Source organism: Silurus meridionalis, chromosome 21 (assembly GCF_014805685.1).
Source record: "Silurus meridionalis isolate SWU-2019-XX chromosome 21, ASM1480568v1, whole genome shotgun sequence".
NCBI lineage: Eukaryota > Metazoa > Chordata > Actinopteri > Siluriformes > Siluridae > Silurus > Silurus meridionalis.
The window spans coordinates 14,996,371-15,019,712 of record NC_060904.1 but is presented as its reverse complement, the minus strand read 5'-3'; the positions used below and the strand labels follow the sequence as shown (position 1 = coordinate 15,019,712).

At 38.5% G+C, this 23,342-nt stretch overlaps 1 protein-coding gene across 2 annotated transcripts in view; it reads left to right on the top strand.

Annotated features, from left to right (window-relative positions):
* LOC124403718 (mannosyl-oligosaccharide 1,2-alpha-mannosidase IC) overlaps positions 1 to 23,342 on the top strand; it is a 211,690-nt gene that overhangs the window by 117,187 nt on the left and 71,161 nt on the right. For both annotated transcript variants that reach the window (XM_046877431.1, XM_046877432.1), the window contains one exon: positions 10,703 to 10,818. In XM_046877431.1, the coding sequence (XP_046733387.1) occupies positions 10,703 to 10,818 (116 nt within the window). The remainder of the gene's footprint in view (positions 1 to 10,702; positions 10,819 to 23,342) is intronic.

The window sequence follows — 23,342 nt, the reverse complement described above, 5'->3', positions numbered from 1 at the left end:
ATGCTTATAGATCAGATAATAAGAGAGTGCTGCATTGCCTTTATGACCCCCAGGGTTAAAATCAACCAGGTTTTGAGAACCTGTGTGTAATTAGCCTGGATTTGTTCGATTTAATTGGCCCGAAACGTTGCAGTTGTTAAGGGAGTGGTGCGAACAAATATCCAAAGATTCTACCACCTTATCTCCAATTCCACTCGATAATGACTCGTTAATGAGCAGTTATGTGATATACACTATATAGACATTTCTAGCCAAATCTGGTTCTTCTCCAAACTGTTACCACAAAGTAGGAGGCACACAATTTTATAGTCTTTGGATGCAGTAGCATAACATTTTCCCTTCGTGATCTAGGAGACCCAAACCTGTTCCAGCATGACGATGCTCCTGTTCACAAAGCCAGATCCATGAAGTTACATACCTTACATGAGTTGGAGTGGATCTTGAGTGGCCTGCTACTTATAGTTCTGACTCCAACCCTGTTGGAGACCTTTGGGATGAATTGGAACGCTGACTGCACCCCAGGACTCCTTAACACACCTTCATCAGTACCCAACCTTACAAAGGAGCCGGAAATGTTTAACACATGGGCCTTTAGGGTGGAACTTTGTGAACAAGCGCCAGAAAAGGGACGTCAACTGATCTTATACAACTGACCTTTTAGTTAATTGTGAAGTAAATATTAGTGAATTGCTTTAGTAGGAGTTACAAGTAGTCCCAGAGTTATGAGGGTTCGACTTTTTTGATGTTATGATGACGATAGCCATACGGCAAAATTGTCAAGTAAGTTAGATCGTATAGTTTCCTGTGTTTTTGTTGTTTCAAAGCCTAATTTTAGCTATCGTCTCTCCCCTTTTTTTTTCTTCTCATCAGCTTCTTACCACTTGTTTCGTCGGCTCCGCCCTCCACTCGCAAACCGGCGCTCGTCCACGTGCTCGCTGCCACTTACAAATATACTCTATAATTTATACATTACAATACAGTAAACTGCTTTGTTTGCTAAATTACACGACTTACGATATTTTCAGGTTTATTTGACCATATCCACATGTTCTTTATTTCTTATATGTTACATGTACTGAGTTGTTGCCATGGAAACATCATTCTAGTTGGCATCTCTTGGTTTATGCCTGGCTCAGTACTTTTAAAGTCAGTTTTTGTTTACAAACAAAAGCGCTATCGGATCGAAAATACTACAGACGTTCTTTTCAAAGTATCAAAAGTAGAGGCCATGTTCCAGATTTTTCTTTGTGTATTCGACTGTTCTTTCCCTCAGAACCTTTGGAGAAAATGTTTGGGATGGGATTTGATAGCACACCCAGAAATGATAACAACATTGGAAACAACGTTGTAATGACACAAGCAGCTGCAGTGTTAGAAAAGGCCATCTTTGCTAATAAGTTTGTTTCAGGGCGGTTTGGCGAAATGAGGCTCGTCGTGTCTGACTGATTACAAGCTTTCAGTTCAGACACGGTCTTATCGCCAGCCGCCCAGGTGTGTGACATATGCGTATATGTGTGTGTGTGAAACTGAAACACACAGGAGTCTCTTTTCCATTTTGAGCACACCAGCATTCAGCTTTCAAAACCACATGCTCATTAAGAAACATTTTCCATAAGTGCAGATTGTGGTGTGTGTGTGTGTGTGTGTGTGTGTGTGTGGAGGGGGGTGCCAGTGATGGGAAGTAACGAAGTACAAATACTTCGTTACTGTACTTAACTAAATTTTTCTAGTATCAGTACTTTACTGCACTATTTATTTTTACACAAATATCTGTTCTTTCTACTTCTTACTTTTCAAACAAGACTCTTTAGTTTTAATCTATTTGGTGACATGATCCATCAACCTGTTTCTTCTCATCGTGCGACTTTTCAATCTACCACTGGTGTATTATTTCCTGGCTCTCACACACCACAGATGTAGTCTAGATTATGAAGCTATTGATGAGAAGGCAGAAGGAAACAAGAAGTATGAGGTTAACGTGGATGAGACAGAGGGAGTCAGTGTTGTAAACATGACTGAGAACAGAGACGTTCCTGATCATATGACCATCATCAACTTTTCTCTGCTTGTGTTCTATATGGTGGATGTTCAGTCTGGATACATTCATTAGACAACAAAATTATTTTGTATTAATATATGAAAATGATGTGAGGTCCAGTTTTCAGCGTGACACTAAAACAGGTAGTAATAACGGCTACTTTTTCTCAACTACATGTCAGAGCCCAAACTTCTTGACTTAACTTGGGTAAAAAAGTGTAGTCAGAACTTTCACCAGAGTCTTTTAAAACATGAGTATCTGTACTTCAACTTGAGTGAAGGATGTGTGTACTTTTGCCATCTCTCATGTGGGGCTGTGACTGGGCTTGACATTAACATGGATTATAGAATCAGAATAGCATGAGGGTACTTAAAGATGGAGAGGAAAGGAGCAATCAAAAGAAATATGCACTGGAGTAAAATGCAGCGTATCAAAACACTAATTACCCCGAGTGGCTGCCAGAGACAGCTTTGCACCTTCGTTTTCGAGCATGAGGAAGAGAGAGAAAGAAAGAAAGAAAAAAGAGAGAGAGAGAGAAATAGAATGTGTGTGTTTCAGTGGTGCAAATGCAAACGTTGCAAATTTTGGGTGTCACTGCCGTGCTGCTGAATGTGAGGCGACATCTTTGTTACAATGGGTCGGATTTGCAGCTCTGTCTCATCTCTCTCTCTTTTCTCTCTTTTTTTTACTTGGCACATAAACCATTAAACTCGCAAGAGCTTTCATGAGCTCACTGCTTTCCGGACTAGCGTGTGTCATTATCGTAACACCGGAGAGAAGTTCAGCAATCAGTGGCCTCCTGCTGTCTCTCACTACGACTCTCTTCCTCTTTGATTGGGCTCAGATCAGGCTGGGGGGGGGCACAAAAAAAGAAATGAGAATAAAAAAACGAACACAAAGAATCATGCAGGATTCCATTTGCATTGTCTGGTTAGTTCTTTTCTTGTGCTTTAATGATGAACCCATGTGCTTTTCTGCCACCAGTGGATATTTGTGGGTTTTTTCTTTTGCATAAAAAGCAAGTGTTGGAATTAATATTTATGGCATTTAACAGTCTTTTATTCAGGAAGACTTACAAAAGTGCTTTGAAGTCTTTATCAATAAATCCATACTAATGCTGGTTTGTAAGGGCACAGACTAAGAATACCACCAGTCTAAAACTCTGTTAGGAGAGAACATACCGTATTTTTCGGACTATAAGCCGCTACTTTTTTTCCACGTTTTGAACCCCGCAGCTTAAACAACGAAGCGGCTAATTTATGAATTTTTTCCTGGTTTTTCCCGGTTTCACAAACTTCAAGCCAAAAAACTGAACCCCATAACATTAGACCAATGAAATTTCTGAACGGAAACGAAAAAACGCACCTCACCTTTGTTCTGAGCTGCACCGCATCGGGAGAAAAGCTTCACCGATGGAGATTTTTAAACGCATGGCGATGCCAAAAGATAAACTCTCGAGAGAAATAGTTGTGAAAGGAAGGAGGAAGACAGTGAACAATGACTTTCTTGGTAGGCTACTGTTTAGATACAAACTCATGCTTTTTTATTTTTCTTGGCAACAGCGTTATGGGTTAGTCAAAGAAACTTAGAAATGAGAATCAGAAAATAATAAGCACATATTCCTCGGTCTTGCACACATGCAGTAATACTGGAAAAATGCGATGGCAGGCTATTCCCAAAATGCCGCTCTGCTTTTAAAGGAGCCACAACATATTTCACTCTTTACACCGTGTAACAGATACTGTTGTAAAAGCCTGTGTAAAGTTCATTAGTTTCAATGTAGACACCTGCGGCTTATAGACGGCTTATTTATGTTCAAAATAAAAATATTTGTCAAATTCATCAAATTTATAGTCCAGAAATTACGGTAGGTATTATTATTATTATTATTATTACTATTATTACTATTATTATTGTAATTACTTTTATTATTTATTATTATTTCCTACCTTCATTTAAATACTACTGGAAAATGTATATTATTATTGTTAATATTTTTTATTATTATTATTTTTTTTTTTAGCTGATTAATTCCGTACTTTATGCACATTCCTGTAGCCCATGTTGTAATCTTCACACATTTTGCCACATGCAGCCGTTTCATGGCGATGCGACCCCTACAAGAGAGTAGCTCTTTTCCGAGAGCTCATTTGACACTTTCTCAAAGCCACCGAAGTAAACACTCTGTTATTTAGGATCTCATCAACACCTTGTCTTTTCTCTTGGGTTTTGCTTGTTCCTTTCATTGTTTATTTTTATCCACTGTTGCTGTAGTAATGCTTGTCAGTGGGTGGGTTGGACGCTGTCACTTTAATCTAAAAGAACGGCTTCTCGAGTCGCCAGTCGCTTGTGCTCGCTACGATTAAATCCCAGTGTGAGAAGGTGTCACGGTAATTAAGGCCACAGAATCAGTGTCGGACTTAATTAAAGGGATTGTGATGTTCTGCATGTCTGTTTGTTCAGACACTTTATAGCCGAATGGCTTTCGATGGCGTTCGTGGTTCGGGGTCTGATCTGTAGTTTTGAAATTTAGTAAGCTCACATCCAGGCTGAAAGTTCACCAAATTCTGATTTGATACAATGTAATGGGGGTTGAGACAAAAGTTGCAGGTATACAGAGTTTATAAAAATAAAAGGCGTAAAGCGTGGAATGACGGGACTAGACTGACTAGACTGGAATAGACTGAACTAGACTGACTAGACTGGACTAGACTGACTAGACTGGACTAGACAAGACTGACTAGACTGACTACACTGACTAGACTGACTAGACTAGATGTCAACAAGTCAGCAACAATGTAATGAGAAGGAATAAGGAAGAGACCAAAGGACAAATGGGGGTAGGAATACGCAAGCTATTCAAGGGTAAACTCAAAACAGGTGCGGGTTCAAAAAAGAGATGCGAGGGAAACAACCAATGACATGACATGGGTGGAGACAGGACCAGACACACATGGCAACATAAAAAAAAAAAAAAAAACACACACACAATAAACTCGATAAATGATATAAACCTTCCCTGAATAAATTGTTTCTTTAACTTATTTAAATACTCGGTTATACCGAACCATGTCATGACTGGAGGTTTCACAGGCTTTCACGACAACCACAAATACACTAATATCGCAGACCATAAGTAAAGGTCAGGCTGCTCCTGTGACATCATTGATTTTTGTCTCGTGCCTAATTTACTATTAATAGCAACATTGAACAGCGTGACGAACATCGTGTTTTTTTGGGGGTTTTTTTCTTCGCAGCGACTCAGCCAAGGTGTTACCCTTGAATTAATGGTCATGGATGACTCTGTGTGTATGCGTGAGTAAATGTGAGGGAGGGTGTGATGGAACGGATCGACTTTCATGCCTCCTAATGAAAAGCGTCTGAGCCGTAGAGCTACGCTGGCAGCACTGATTTATAAACTCCGGGTTCTGTATGTCATTATCAGCTAGACGCACACACACCTTTAAGCACGCATCACTTCTAATCCTGGATATAGGGCACGTTACTATGGCAACATAAAACATAGCGTAGCTTTGTCTTGCATTATGTAGCACACAATAAATAAATACAAATCTATTTGTCATGGGTGAAATGAACCTGTTTTATTTATTTCATTTTTTTCCCCCTGAAGATATATTATGTACCATTTTGAAAAATGTAACCAAATGTTTGGAACGCTTCACTGCTGGTTCGAATTTTCATCAAGTGGATAATTGGAACGCACCTGGCATTCGCTACACTCAACACATAATTTCAGCTCTTGTCCCATAGTAGTGTTCAAATGCTTCACTCCAGTGTGATGTTTTGTCTCATTAAAGCCTCTCTTTCCTTGTTGATGATTGGGGACCACCAGCATCATGTTCATTTCCTCAACCCCAGCTGATGCCGTAGAGCCAGCTGTTTAACTTCGAGTCGCTACCGAGTGAGTGTTTCGCAATTGACTATTGCTAATCGAGGTGGCACACCGCAACACGTGCATGCTACATTAATGAGCACTTCATTTTCTCACCCCCTTCTAGCACTTTTACACTCATGTATTTCTATTGTTACAGTATTTACTTCAGCCTGGCTGTGTATTGGCCCTGAGTGTGTGTTTAAACCTGTATTAAGATCATAAGTATATGCTTGGGCTTGTGGTAGCGCTCTAACTGTGTGTTCGGGCCTGTGAGAAACCATTGGCGCTGTATGGACCGGAATAAGGCCCTGAGTATGTATTTAGGCTTGTGTTAAGCACCTTGAAAAAGTGTTTGGCTTTATATTGGCCTGTATTAGGGCACTGTGTGTGTATTTAGCTTTGTGTTAGGCACCTAAGAAAGTGTTTGGGTATGTATGGGTCCGCATTAAGGCCCTGAGTGTGTTAATCTGGGACTAAACCTTTAATTGAACCAAGATTTGGGACTTCAGTGTGCTTGGGGTCTTTATTAAGGGAACGTTTTGGCAACTGCACTGGACCATGGAGTGTGGCGTTAGGATACAAAATATGCATTTTTTGCCTGAATTGAGGGGCCATACTAAGGCTACATCTACACTAATCTGGATAAATTCGAAAACGGCGTTTTCATTTAAAAACTATCGTTTTCATTCGTTTCCTAAAAGTTGCTCATCCACACGGAAACGTCTGAAAACACTCGCGTCCCTGTACTGCGCATGAGGACCTGCGTCATTTCCACCTGGCTTTTATTTACTATTTATTAGAACATTTAAATACATTTATAATAAAATTATTATTTATTTTATTTATTCAAGTTCATTTGTTTTTCCGTTTTTTTTAAACTTCGCAGCAATGTCGAGGAAAGGCAAAGTCACATGACTAAAAAATCTGTCATCGTTTTCAAAAGCCTCTGTTTTCACAGTCCACACTACGGCGCAAGAAATGGCATTTTCCAATTTATCCACTTTGTTTTCAAAATGCTACATTTTGGTTGACTATAAAACGGCGTCCCGGTGTGGACGGACGACCAACAACAGAGAGAACAAAATGCATTTTCAAACAAAAACGTACTGTATAAGTGTGGACATGGCCTAATCTTCTTCCCATCCTTAAATGGCCCATGTGGATTTCATTAGTCTGAGATAGTGTTTAGGCGTGTCCTAAAGGCCATGTGTTAGGGGTCCTGTGATTTTGACCAATAGGAATGATCTAAAACCCTGGCAACGGCAGATGTAGGATTGATCCACTCCTTCCTTTCTGCAAGTAAGTCCATGAGAAGCAGGTCTGCTTTGATTCATTTCTATCAGCTACAAACCAGAACACAACAGAAACAGGCTACGGTACCTGCCGTTTATTTTCCCATCCTTCATCTCCAGCCCTATCATTTTAATTGCAAATCACCTATCTTTGCTCACAAAGCATAAAAAATGCAAATGCTAATCTGTCTTTTTTAGTCCCCAGTGTGGGTAATATCAGAGAAGGCTATCTGCATGTAAAAACTGAGGGTTTGGGTGTCTCTGCAAGTGTCATATACCATATATAATTCACAGAGCTGTGAGAAGAAAGACTGAGATCGGAATGGACAGTGACTCCTGACCTGCTCATTCTATCCTGATTTGGATTTATCAGCTCTGGGGTGCAATAGGTCAGAACTGGCTGTTGCTTTATCTAAAGTGACTTACAACTGAGACTGAGGAGTTGATGGTCAATGGCCTTTTGTTTCTGGACTCGTTTATCAGCTTGAAGCCTTAAAGAGTGAGCCGACATGTCATGCTTGTGACCATGCTAGTTCCTTAATGACATTTCACCTGTGGTCTGCAAAAACATTTGCTATTAGTTGAGATAAAAAAATAGATAATTGATTATTAACTGGGGTGTATGTACTTATTGTGTCAATTGAGGAGAGCTAAAAATGATAAAATTGGGTCATGGCACCAGATTTAAGTCACTCAGCAGATATATATAGTATCCTTTGCCTATTATTCTCTTCAGATGGTGACCTCTTTGTCTTTTATCCTCTAGCCATTAGCCTTAAAAGCAATTTATGACCTTGACCAATGGTCCCGGGACCACTAAGAGCCATAACCAATGATCGATGAGCCGTGTCCAACGAGCTAGCACTGCCTTTAGTCAAGCTCGCAGTTGTGTCCAAAGCCCCCTATCTACTGCAGTGTATTAGCCTGTTAACACCATATCTTAACTCCATTGAGGTTTTGACAACATCATTTAAGAAAGGCCATGCTGCCGATCTTCATGGCAACATGATGAGTGTTATTGGCTTGCATTACAAGCGGTTGTTTCAAGATCAAGATGCCTGCATGAATGCAGATCTCATTATCCGACATTCATTACCGTGAAAGAAAATTCATGTTCATCAAAGTATGTTCTCTGTACAAGGCCTTCAATTAGAGCACCGGTGAGTCATTACCATATTAGAGAAGGAATGAAAGAGGGGGAGACCATTTTAACCCGTGTCAACTGGTTGTCTGAAAGTAGGAAAGAAAGACAAAAAAAGCAGAAGAAGATTAGAAGAGCTTAAAAGTAGAATAAGCACGAAGCAGCAGATTCACATGTACAGAACAAGAAGATCAATTGGCCGTGTCATGACAGTTTTAGGTTTAGAACCTCCAGAAATCTGCCAATCCCTTCATGTTCAGTTTCCAGGCCTTTGGAAATGATTCAGAGTTTTAGATTTGCCATAATCAACCAGGTGCACCGCTGTGTTCTGACCTCTGATGCCGCAGTTTTGCTCGAAGGCAACCTGGATTAAAGCACATTGCACCGGAATTGCATCACAAGACCAGCACATGTACATGCTGGTTCTTGTTAAATGGTGCAGTGTTTCGTTTTTTCTACAGCCGACCTCCTGTGGATAGCTTTTATATATATATATATATATATATATATATATATATATATATATATATATATATATATATATATATATATAAATAAAATAAATGAATAAAAATAAATATAAGATAAATGAAAAAAAAAAAAAAAAGTCATGAATGAGGACACATTTCCATAGTAACAGTCCAAAATGTAGAGGAAATCCAGCTTCCTAGAGGAGTGGAAGCTGCGGAGCCAAGTTTAGGTTGATATCCATAGTTTACAAATGGGATGTCGTTACCTTTGGCTACATACAATGTAATATGGTTATAGAGTATTTTGATAAGTAAACCATGCCTGATTTGACTGTAAATCTGAATGTATATACTGAGTTAAAACATTATACATAATGCTACTATGTTACACCCCTAGTGCACATTAGGAACAAAATACTGAGCTCATAGAACAAAACAAGACAAAGACAAACTATCCTCTCAATAATGAATGAAAGAGTAATTCTCAGTTCCTGGAGATTTTGTCGTTCAAGGCTTCAGAGTAATTTGTGTTAATGATCAGGATGATCAGATACTGCCAGGGATAGATCTGTTCCTTTAATATTATATTCCAATATACCAATATGTCTTGAGTAGTTTTTCAATACACCAATGCACCACGTTTCAATATTGGCGCCAGTATATTGCAATATCCAGTTTTGACTCCAATATACAGTACTTCAATATTCTAACATACAAAGCATCCAAACTTTTCTCCAATATACCTGAATATTCCATCTGCAATATATTCACTACTCTTCTTTTTTTTTCCCATGTAAATGTTTGCTCATATCGTTTGTTTTATGAAGTAATTTTGGATTGAGAGCCTCTTCTTCTTTCTGCTGCTCCAGTTAGGGGTCGCCACAGCGGATCATCCGTCTCCATACCCCCCTCCTGTCCTCGACATCTGCCGCTTTTAAACCAACCACCTGCATGTCTTTCCTCACCACATCCATAAACCTCCTCCTTGGCCTTCCAAACCATCTCAATCATCCTCCTCGCGATGATCTCTCATTGTCCTTGAGTGATGTTCTTCTCAAAATACGTGAAATGAAATCGCGGTCTTGGTGACGCATTTGGTCACCAGTTAGCACCATTAGTCTTGAAACATTTTGATATTTACTTTTAACGCTGTTTAACATGCACAAAACTATCCGAATGTAACTTTCTCCCTCTTGTCATATCTATTGCATTTGTCCTTATTTTTGTATGTTTTTTTTCTTTTGTCTCACTTGATGATATGCTTTTCATTAGTTCTTACCACCGCCGTTCTCCCTAATGCAATAAAAGCCCCGTTGATGCTCAGTGTGCAGAGGAAGACGCTGTTTCATATTTTCACCCAGTAAAGCACTCAAAGGGCCACTCCCCTCCCCTCTTCACCATATACTCATTTGAGGTTTCGGCAAATTAAATAGAAGTAAGTCGGTACATTTCTCATGAAAGTTGGGAAGGGGATCCAATCCGGCTTAATGAAGTGTGTCTAAAGGCATGCGCTTGAGAGAAGAGGACCTGTGTATCACACACTCCCTTTCAGCACGTCACTTTTATTTTGATTCATTATTGGCAGTTAAGTGCTGATTAAGATTCCCGTGATGGTGCTGAAGCTGTGCGATTTGCATTAATTAGAGAAGTGTGCCTGAATTTTTTTGCACTCGAACACCAGGAGTACTAGTGTTAGTGTTAATGTTAAGAAACACTATTAAACACCATCACTATTGGCGCTGTGCCTGTCAGACAGGGCAAAGGAGGCATGGCCTTAGAGACATGACATTTGTGAAATATCTATGGATAATCCTGTTTGAAGTTAAATGAATTAAATTATGTGTGTCTGTGAATCTGTGTTGGCAGGGGGTTTGCGAGGGGCGACCATTGTGGATTCTCTGGATACACTGTACATCATGGGTCTAACAGAAGATTATAAAGAGGCTAAAGAGTGGATACGCACCAGCCTGGACCTGGACCTGGTAAGAACATGCTTAACCAATGCATACTTATAATTGGAATAATATCGGTACAATATGGGTCACATCTGCACGAAACAACTGGCTAGACTTTGTGAGCATACTGATACAACCAAGTAAGCTTAGTATTGAACAGAACAAACAGTCGAGGGTGAAACACAGAACAGGCGAACACAGTTGGGTAACACATCACTGCTAGGACAGGTGGTGAGAGGGAAAGATGACCAAATCACAGGAAGCTAAAGCATATGTTTTTAATAAAATGAACACAGGGAATTTATGAAGTTTGATTTTTCTTCAATAAATACAATAACTACATAATTCATTGTGTTGCCATAGGTGTGAATGCCTCATCGTAACCTTTTACGTAACTGTAAACCAATTCTTGTTTTTAATGAACTATTATGTGGGTCATTTCTTATAAAAATCATTTTGCAAATGAGCACTGTTTAAAAAAAAGTTTGTAGACACCCGACCATAAGATGCATTTAAGATTCGTATAACTTCCCATTCCACATTTAGCCCCCAATGCATTTAAAATAACCTTTATTCTTCTGGGAAGATGTTTCATTAGATTTGTGGGAGATTTGTGCACAATCAGCCAAAAGGTGTAGAGTAATGTAGGTGAGGTAAGGTAAGGAGACCTGGGGTGCAGTCAGCATTCCAACTGATCACAAAGGTGTTCAATAGGGTTGAGGCTACCTTTAAAGCAGGCAACTCAAGATCTTCCACTACAACCTATGTAATGTATATCTTCATGGAGCTGGCTTTGTTCACAGGGGTTGTCATTGTCGTGCTGGAACAGGTTTGGGTCTCCTAGTTCAAGTGAAGGTAGAATTTATTGCTACTGCATCCAAAGACATCAATAGCAATTGTGTGTCTCCAACTTTGTGGTAACAGTTTTGAGAAGAACCACACATGGCTGGAAAAGGGAAAAAAAATAAGCTTGGTAGTGTGTAGTATCTGGCTTTACCACATCACAGAGCACAGAAACACTGCAGCGCTTCAGAACCAAGCTCGGCCAATACGACTTGTTTTCCCCTTTTATCCCATTGTGTAAATTGAAGTGAATAGTGTTTGTTTTGTATGGGCCTTGGTTCAGTGTGCTCTCATTAGTGTCGACTTTAATAGGTATCCAAATAAACAGATAAAGAAATAAAGGCTGATGTCGAGTTTAACTTAGCCAAGGCACCAGAAGGCTTATCAGCTCGTCACTCTCCATCTTCTAATCCACCCAGCTCTGTCTTAGTGTTTCCTCAGAACATGGCCATTGATTCAAACTCAGCTCGGATCGACCGTTTCCTTCAGTGAGTGTTTGATCAGCGGGATCCTTTCCAAATCAAACACTCACCAAAAGGCCGTCTGGTGTGGCTACAAAACAGCCTGGCTTTTGTCTCTGCGCTTTTTTTTTTTAATGGAAAAGCATAAGAGAAGCTTGTAAAAAGGACATCACGAGGGCATCGACTAATTCTATGATAATGGATGACTTTCGGAGGACAGGAGACATCTGGGAGAATGAGAAAAGAGAGAGACAGAGATTGAGAGACATGGAGAACTGAACCATGCTTTATTTGTCTATCTGTTCCTCATCTTTAGCCCCGTAACACGAGAGACTGATAGCATAAAGTGGCTGTTAATGATGCCTTAATGTCCTGGACACACTAGAGTCGGGACTGGCATGTGGGGCCTGAAAACGAGAAGAAAAATAAGAAGAATAGAGAGAATGGATGAAAAAAATGTGGCTACTCATTAAAGACAAGTTGCTTAGCAATTCAGTTCAATGTGATGACGAAGAGAAAGCTGTTTTCGCTACTTCTGCTTTAGAAAGGAAAGAATGGTTATAAAGGATTTATATTTAGTGACATTGTATAAATCTTATCTAGCTCCTAGCTTATGACTTATGACAGCCTTATGACAGCTATTTAGCTAGCTAGCTACTGAAACACAAAGGGGAGCAATATTTCCTTCAGACGTGCTGGTGAATTTCTATGAGCAGTTTATTGGCTTAGCTTAGCTTAGCTTAGCATCAACAGCTAGCAATTTTGCTTGCCACTGCATAGCCATTTAGTCAGTTATACGAGCACTGTAAAGCAAAACTGTCAGCAGAAACTAAACCAAATGGTTGAGACATTCAATATTTCCCCTCAGAATATTCAATATTTCCCCCTCAGTGGTAAATAACACAGCATCAGATGGCAAGCTGGAGCTCATTGAGCTCAGCCACACTTTCACTGAGGCTAACTGTTTTGCTAACTAGCATTTGTTATATTCATTCTTTTATACAGAAACAAGTTTAAGCTTTTCCTCAGATGTCCTGATACAAGCAAAAAAAACACAATTACGCTTGGTTCGATGCGTCCTGTAGGGCTTTTATTAATTGTACAATGACTCCTGATGACACCTGGACACCTTTTGTCCGTTTATATTTACATTCCCAATTGTAGAATGTAAACTGACCGATTCTAACCTCCTCTCTGTTGTCCCCATCTATTGCATATATGCTCAATATTTTTCATGCTATTCGCAAAGTCTTCCGTCTCACTTGATGATGTGCTTTTCATTAGCTCTCACCACTGCACTGCAATTTATTCTCCCTAATGCAATAAGGGCACTGTGGATGCTGTGTGCAGAGGAAGACGCTGTTTCATATTTTCACCCACTTAAGCCGCATCACTCCCTTCCCCTCTTTATCATATACACGTTTAATATTTTTCGGGATATTAAATGAAAAATACGGGTCTTTGTACTCCCATGAGGCATATTAAATGAAAAATACGGGTCTTTGTACTCCCAAAGCATATCTTTGTGTTTTGGCACAAGTGCAGATGCTCTGAATGGGATTTATTTGCAAGTACAAAAGTTGCTGTCAGTATTATTAGCAAGGTGCTATGGACACAGGTCCGAGAACCAGAACAAACCCGGCAGTTAAACTTTACATTATGCGCGTTTGACAAGACACTTATCCAGAGTGGTGTTGAGGGAACAAGGCCCATTGGCAGAATCAGTAAAGCCAGGATTTTAACTCCCAACCTTATGATCAAAAGTCCAAAACCTTTATTTACTGATTTACCACAGAAAATATGGCTGTAACAAGATAACTCGATGGGACTTTGCAAAAATACTGACAGGGTATGGAAAAATATAAAACTCAAGAGTGAAGCACACAACAGGTGAACACAGTTAGGTAACAACGGCATGAAGGGGCTTGGGGTTATGGTTAGAACATAAATAAAAGCTCATGACAATGTAAACCAAAGCCTTGAACTGTTTCAACTACATAACAAATTCTTATATCATACTTTACCACCCCACCCATCATATCTGTTAAACAGTTTGTAATTCATTTGTTGAATAATGATTTTTTTGTTATATGCAGATGACCACGTTTCATAAAAAAATACCCCATTTGCAAATTTTATAAATATAGATCTGTTTGTAACACATTATATGAATTTTATGCATATATTTTCACATTTTTCAATGTGTTATTAAAAATTGAAAAAAGAATAAGCCTATTAGAGTGTAGTGTCTGGCTTTATTAGATTACAGCGCCACCAATAGACTAACCGACACACCACAAAAACACTGCAGCATTTCAGAAACCAAGCTCGGTCGATACGAGTTTTTTCCCCCCTTATCCCCATGTGTTAAGTGAAGTGAATAGTGTTTGTTTTATGAGCCGTGGTTCAGTGAGCTCTCATTATTGTCGGCTTTAATAGGCATCCAAATAAACAGATAAAGAAATAAAGGCCGGTGTTGTGCTAAACCCCGCTGAGGCTTTGGAAAGCTTATCCAGTCCTAATCCGCCTAACTGTTCAGCTAACTAGCATGTAGTCATCAAGTCTTTCATATGCACAATGTACTCTTTCCCTGCTGAGGAATTACTAAGAAGTGGCTCCTTACAACCAAATGACACTTGGTATACGGTATAAACAATGCTAGCAGTTTGGCTAGCTAGGATACATAGCAATAAAGTCTTCCAGTACACACTAAAGAACTGTTTCAGAATATCAATATTTCCCTCTGATAATCAAAGTAATTGTGTTAATGTATTTTCAGTATGGTTTCAGTATTTTTATATTGAGTAAAACTTAAATTGAGTAAAACAGTGTGTGCTAGCTCAACAGACCTGAAACCATAAAGCTGTATTGTTGATGGATTGATTACGCAATTTAAAGACCAAAAAAATAACCATGACCTCTGATCAATCCAAAAGATTTAGCCCAAGCAAGTTCTTCGATCACTTCAGAAAGTAGTAAAAATCGTATCTACCTCATTTCCGGTTGTAATAAATTAGGCTTTGGGTCACACTGGTGTACATGAGGGGAAAGGAGCACTCCTAGCTTCATCCAAAACCCAAAAATATGCAAATTGATAAGGCAATTTGAACTTGCTAGCTCACGTCTTGCTAATCCACCCTACCTGCAGGAAGCATTACATGTGAACCCCCTTTTATAGTAATTTATAATCCTCACCCAGAAGCGGATCAGTTCCCCTTTACCTGCATCCTCATGTCATTTCGGAGTTTCTTTTTTTCCTCACCTCTTGCTTTTTTCCTCACTTCTTGCTTATTAGGGATCATTTGGGAATAATTTAGGGATGAATCTGAAAATGAGTAGAGGACATGCAGTTCGTATTCTGTTCTATAAAAAGTGACTAAATGTTTCATGGATAGGATTAGAATGTTTCAGGATTAGGATCCTAAAATTAGCATGAGCAGGATGTAACCATCCACAGACAACATGCAGTGAAGTGCAGTGAATGAGGGGTCTATTAAATTAAATGAAATAAAAATATATAACAAAAAAAACCCCAGAAAGAATAAGAACTAAAGTAAAAAGTTAATAGAAAATAAAAATAGATTTTTTTATTAAAATAACAATAGAAATAGACATTTATAATAAAAATAGAAATTATATTTAAAATTGAATAGCACACAACTTTCAGTAAAAATACGAAATAGAATTTGCAGTAGGAATTTAGGTTTTAATAACTACAATTTACAACAAAAAATGTGAAACAATTTTTTATAGAAATAGTGATAGAATTTTGAATAAAAAAAAAGTCAATTAAAATTGTATTTGCAAAAGTTACTTAGGTAAATGTTAATTACTTAGTTAGTTAGTCAGTAACCTTTATTGCACCAGAATAAAAACTCACTGTGGAAAAGTTTTTTTGTTCACGAGCAACCTGGGCAAGAACTACGCGTGGCATTACAGAGAGAGAGGCATTTCACATATGAAGGATGAATACCGTTTTACTAAAGCAAGCTCCAAATCTCTACAATACAACCACACTGTGCCACCTACATCATCTGGAGCAGTTCAGAATCAATATTTGTCTAATAACATGACAAAAACATTAAAATGTAAATAAAATACTGTACAATTTACTCACCAGAAATGCATACTCATAACGTGCACTGCTCCTCAGAGGCTGTAATCCAGTGGTACCGCTCGGATTCACTGGTCTGGAAGTGGAGAACAAACCCTTTCCCAGGTTGAGACAAGATAGCTAGCTTCGGGGTTGGCCGACCTCCTCACCATGTCTAGATTTTCTTTAAAATTTATTTTTAAGTATGTCCGAGACCAAATCAATTTCACTTTCTCCGTCAGCCATTGTGGGCGTGAAAAAGTCTAACTGATTTATTAATGTGTGCAGATCTACAGACGTGTTTTGCCAGTCGAACTTGGCTGTAACAGTTTCCCTCTGACCAACTAATCAGAGGACTGAAAAAGTGCTGATGCTATTCTGGGCCAGCTAGCTGCCCTGTGAGGTGAATTTGAAATCTGATTGGTTAAAGAAACAGACCCATTGATAATATAGTCTAAGGTACATTGGCCTGCACTACTGAGTCTGAAGGCCCTGGGCAGATTAGACTGACATGGCAGCACATAGAGGCTGACATCTGATTGGACAAAAAATCCACATACACGTACTGGAAACAGTGCGGCCAAGAGAAACGCTACGAAATAAAGAGAATAAACTGTTGGGAATAAATTAATACAATTTCATGGAGCAAATATTAGAATTTAGGATGTAAATGTAGGTCAGTGTTTCTAATAGTGTTTAGGCCAGCAGAGAAGCTCTTGCTGGCCCTGACGGCCCACCACTGGGCTATACACAAAGTTTATTATAAGTGTCATTAATCTAACCAGCATAGGGAGTACAGTACGCTTTAATTGTACTTGTAAATTAACCTTCTTTTTCCTTCTCGGTCCTAACAAGGGGAACAGCCAGCTGAATTTTGTGAAGATTGTATTGTCCTGATTTGACAGAAATGATGGATGACAAATAAATAGGTAACAGAAAAAAAACGCAATAAAAATTCAAACAGGAATTTGCAGTAGAATTTACAGTTAATAAAACATACAGGAATATAAATTTAAAATAAAAACAGTATTTAAATATGTTAGCATTTACATTCCACCAGGCAGAAACAGTATGACTAATATGTCATTTTCCTAATAAAGCACAGTGTGCAAGAAGCATAAATATCCATGTGTGTTACAAAACCAGGACTGAGGTAGTGGATGTTTTGAGTTCAAGTTCTAGTCCTTGGTGTTTTCCTGGTTGAGGGCCTGTACGAAGAAGCTCCTCCTTCTTCACTTTGCATTAGCATTCACGGAGATGCAATGCTTCCCTGACTGCAACAGATACTGTAAAAGAGACCATTGTTTGGATGGTGGAGGTCCTTCATGATCTTTCCTGCCTTGGGCCAGTGCTGCTAGCCGTAGAGTTTGATTGTGTTGGGGTGAGTGAGTTTTAAGATCACAGAAAAAAGAATGACCACGTTATGATTGCAGCTTTTGATTGATTTTGAATGTTTTTTTTTCAAAAATAAAATTATTTAAATATTGGGAAATTATATTTTGAGCAGGTGCAAAGAAAAAATGGTCAGGTTTAAGCCACTCCCATTTCTGGTTCAAAATTCAAATATCGATGGTCCCTAATTGGTTTGACTTACAATTTTCCGATCTTACAGTGACGATAGCGATAGCGTGCACCCGCTGCCACATACAAATATACAGTATAGTTCATAGTACGGTACTGTAAATTACTATACAATGTAAATTAAATAATTAACAAATTATAGTATACTACATCATCCTGTCCACCATTCTTTAAGGGTAGGGGTAGGCCATGTCTCGACGATATTTACATATGATACGTGGCTATTGGAGCACATTTCCATCGTTAGTCGCGAACAACCTGTACAAGAGCACTATATAGATATAGATAGTGGCATTGTGTTACACATTTATAGCCTACTATATGAACTATAGAGGTATTGAGAGAATGAAAAAACAAGGAATCACAAACCAAATCCTCATCCTATTTCTGTCTCTCTGGACCTGCCTCTATTTACCCATCGCTCCCTTTCTCTCTCTCTCTCTCTCTCTCTCTCTCTCTCTCTCTCTCTCTCTCTCTCTCTCTCTCGCTCAATCTCTCTCAACACACACTGAGCGGAGTAATTAGATTAATGTGGCAGGGCTGTGATGGAGGTCCTGCAGCATCAGCACCCGCCATCTTTTTCTCTTTCTGGTATTGATTTGAAAATCTGCAGAATTTGAAAAGGTGGCACCAGGAGATGAGAAAAGGGAGGTGGAGGAGGAGGAGGAGAAGGAGGTCAGAAGGAAAGCAAGGAGAGAAGTGAAGACAGGGGACATAAAGCATAGCTCTCATGACTGCCTGTCACACACACCAAATGGGATTTATTCAGCTTTGGGCAAAAGAGATGCCAATCATCCATCTCTTCCTTACTTTCTCCATCGTTTCCACTGTTCTATCATAATTCCATTTAGTTTGGTGCCAGGTTGGCTTTTTATTAGCTTAATTTTTTTTTTTTATTGACAAAGAAATTAGAAATCGCAATATGGCTGATTTGAAGGCTAATGTAAATAACAAATACATATATTGCATGGCCATATTTTTAGATAGGATGTACTGTTGGATTAAAGAAACAATTTACACTACTGTATATGGACAAGTTTATGGACACCTGACCATAAGATTTGATTTTTGAGCATCTTATTCCACATTGTGTTCCCATTTGCTGTTATAATAACCTACATTCTTCTGGGAAGATGATCCACTAGTTGTTGTAGTGTGATTGTGGAGATTTATGCTCATTTAGCCACAAGGATGTTACTGAAGTCAGGTACTGATGTAGGTGAGAAGGTGAGGAGGCCTGGGGTTCAGTGTTCCAATTCATCCCAATTGTGTTCAATAGGGTTGAGGTCGGAGTTCTATAGCAGGCCACTCAAGATCTACTCCAACCCATGTACAGCTGTACATGGGTTGGAGTAGATCTTGAGTGGCCTGCTATAGAATATCTACATGGATCTGGCTTTGTACACAGGGGTATTGTCACGCTGGGACAGGTTTGGGTCTCCTAGTTCGAGGGAAAATTGAACGGGGAAATTGTATTGTATTGGATCCAAAGACATCCTTTATAATTCTGTGCCTGCAACTTTGCGGTAACAGATTTAGGAAGAACCAAATATAACTGGAAATACACATACACATACGTATCTCTATTTTTTACCTTCTGTCCACACAAACAGAGGTTCTCTCTAAAAATACATTTATCTTATTCAGCAAATTTTTGTATTGTAGTGTGGAATGAATAAACCGACTCATTTAAAACTGCATTTTTTAAGGCATGTTACCTAACTCACAACAAATAACATCATGGACGGTGTTGGATGTTATACCTGATTTAATAGCGTCATTAAAAGATTAATGTCACTTCGTTCTGCCTTTATATCGATTTTTTTTTTCAAGCGGACACAGTGCTCACTTACAACAGTATCAGGTTATGGTTTTACACATGCACCACTCAGGGAGGTGAGTGTTTTTAGACATTTTAGTGTGGAAGAACAAATTTGGGAAAAGTTTGAAAACACTGGTGTAGATGGAGTGGATTTTATGACAAAAATATATATATTTTTTAAATCTACCTGCATTTATTTACCTGCATAGTTCACTTTATATTCAATACATTGGAAAAGTCCTCACTTTGGCCAGAAATCCCATGTACAACTTGCCTTACATGTGGAAAACAGCTACTGACGCCAAGCTAATTTCATTTATATACAATGGAGTTCGGGATTTCATTTGTTCCCATGCCAGGGATCCACACAAGCCCTTTAAAGTAGTTTGACTCAATTTCTGAGATCCAATCATGGTTTTTTATGCAAATTATTAGAGAGTGAAATGGTCACCGAAAATAGCTGTAATCATTAAAATACAGTAAAGAGCTATCCAAACGCAAGATGATCCAAACAGGAGAAAAACATGGATCGAACTATAGAGGGAAGGGAACGATTTTGCTGTAACAAAAATTGCAACAAAATAGTGTAGGCTGCTTTAATCAGAAAAAAAAACTATAGCACTTTTCCGAACATTTCCTAATGCAACATTTTCAATTGTAAACCTGTTTCTATAAATATTTCTTTCCTACATACTATCCAGCAAACCAGTACCTGATGGGAATATTGACCTCTGCTGGCAAGGAGGGGTATTTTTCTGTGCCGTTGTGACAACACGCATGCTGAAGAACCATACCTGAGTAGCTGAAGTTGAAGTGATTCAAGTTTTGCCAGTCCAATAAATCTCTAAAAAGCATGACAAAGCAAAAATAGAATACATTTTTTCATTAATTTTTATTTGTACAGTGCTTTTAACAATGTGCATTGCCTAAATGCAGATTTACACAGATAAAGTGGTAATAAAAGAATGTATAATTTTGTTCCTCATAATTGTATGAGGAAGAAACCTCGAGAGGAACCAGACTCTAAAGGCAACCCATCCTCATCTGAGTGAAACAAATTTCAACAGAAGGATATAATTTTATCAGAGATGGGAATTAATGAAGTACAAAAACTTTGTTACTGTGCTTAAGTCAATTTTTCTAGTATCAGTACTTTAGTTCACTATTTCTTTTTTACTTTTACTTTAAATTTTTTACACAAATATCTGTATTTTCTACTTCTTAAATTTTTAATCCACGTTTGTTACTTTAGTTTTAATCTTTACTTTAGTTTTGTTGACATGTTCAATACTTTTCTTCTCATCATGGTTTTCATCCAGTCAACCTGTTTCTTCTCATTTCGAAATGATTGGTGTATCATTTCATGGCTCTCACACACCACAGACGTAGTCTAGACTATGAAGCTAATGATGTAAAGGCAGAAGGCAAAGAGAAGTATGATGTTAACGTGAATGAGACAGAGGGAGTCAGTGATTTAAAAATAAGAGAACAGTGAAATTCCTGATCACCTGATCATCATCATCTTTTCTCTGCTTGTGTTCTATATGGTGGATGTTCAGTCTGGATACATTCATTAGACAACAATATATGAAATTCTTTTATATTAATATATGAAAATGATGTGAGGTCCAGTTACCAGCGTGACACTAAAACAGGTAGTAATAATGGTTACTTTTTACTTAACTACATGTCAGAGCCCAAACTTCTTTACTTTAACTTGAGTGAAAAAGTGTAGTCAGAACTTTTTTCAAAATATTAATATCTGTACTTCTACTTAAGTGAAGAATGTGTGTACTTTTGCCACCACTGATTGTTATCCATCATTTCTTATTCTATATATTTTGACCTTTTTTCTCTATTTTTTCAAGTTACCTCGACATGTCTACCAATAGTTACCTAGTTTCCTAGCCATGTGTTAGTATTGAGTGTCATACAGGCCGATGCTTATTACAGTTTACATCACTTAAAGTAAAAAAGGCATGTAACATTTAAACAATAGTATCAAGATATTTTGTTGAGAATAATATCAAACAGGACTTTCTGATATTGAGGACTGAATATGTAAAGATGTTTGTTCTCTTTCACCATTTTTTATTTTCCATTTGCTCTCATTCGGCTTTTATCTCTGACCTTAAGTTGTTTGTGTGTGTGTGTGTGTGTGTGTGTGTGTGTGTGTGTGTGTGTGTGCTGATGGACGACTTTTCACTACTTTGTCAAACACACACCGAGTAAAGAACACAGAGTTATTAAGTGGACTCTCGAGACACTGCTGAGGCAAAGCTACCAAATTCAAGGTTTCCGAAAGGAGACTTGTGTGAGCGTTTCTTCGTTCATCATTTTTCTGTATACCTTTGCATGCTTCGGCTAATTCTCACCTTCTCTGGTTCGCAGTGTAGTACACGGGAAGTAAATGGTTTTGAGCACAACATGTGCTAAAGGTCTTGTACAGAAAAAGAAGTGAGAAATATGTGTCAGATGTTCATCAGCGTTATAATTAACAGAACACTGTTCCTGGAACACCAATCCTAATCAAGGGCATAATTAGCTCATTATGACTTTCTCACGTGCGCTAGCGAATGGATATGAACGTGTGCCTCTGTGGGTGAGGTGAATCATATGTCAAGCGATGAGATTTTGTGTTAGTATGAAGGCTATAACTGTATTAAACAGTACAAAACGGCTATGGATTCAATCAAGTGTTCTGCTTCTCTGGTATAACGGTATTTGCTACCTATAACATTGTTATTGCACAAGTATAATACAAGAGATTTGTATGATTACTGAAACTGTAGTGATTTCTATGAGCACTGTAACAGTAATGATTATTATGATCGTGTGGATTAGTGTGATCATTATGACAGTATAGGTTTTAAATAGAATAGAATATAATTCTTTATTTCATTGAACAGGGTACAACGGAATTAGATTTCAGTCGTTGATGTGCGTAAAAATAAAAATGAAATATAATAGTGTTAAACATGTAAACATTAGTGATCTGTTAAAATGTTTAGGTATTGCACATTCCAAGTCTTTACACAGATTGTGGTTGGGAATAAATAACTACGAGGTAGAAGCCTATGAAATGTATAAACGCAAGTGTGTGTCGTGCAATTGGTTCCAAGCATTCATTAATGGTGTTTCTTCCCCGAGGGTAGATGGTCAAACAGATGGTAACCAGGGTGGGTTGGGTCTCACACAGGATATTGTTTGCTCTGCTGTAGCAGCGAGAGCTGAATAGTTCTTCCAGGGAGGGTAATAAGCAGCCGATGATTTTTTGGGGGGTGTTGATAATCCTCTAAAGGGATTTCCTGTCTGCTGCGGAGCAACTGGCGTACAATACAGTGCTACAGTAGACGACAGCAGATCCTTAAAAAAAAGTTGTTTTTCTTAAGATTCCTTAGGAAGTAGAGTCACTGTTATGACATTTTTACCAATGCTGTGGTGTTTGTAGTCCAATGATCCTGGTAATATTATTCACATGAGTCTCAAAGGAAAGACTAGGGTCAATAATCACACCAAGGTCATTGACTGCTGTACACACTGAAACAGAAACACCATCCAGAGATGCTACATAATCGGAAAGTTTGCCTCTAGCTGCATGTGGTCCTAGTAAAAGTACTTATCTGAGTTAAGCAGAGGAAAATTTTCAAGCATCCACTGTCTAATGTCCTTTACACACTCCTCAACATTGTTAAGCTGATCTCTCTCATCTGGCTTTGCTGAAATATACAGCTGTGTATAATCAGCATAG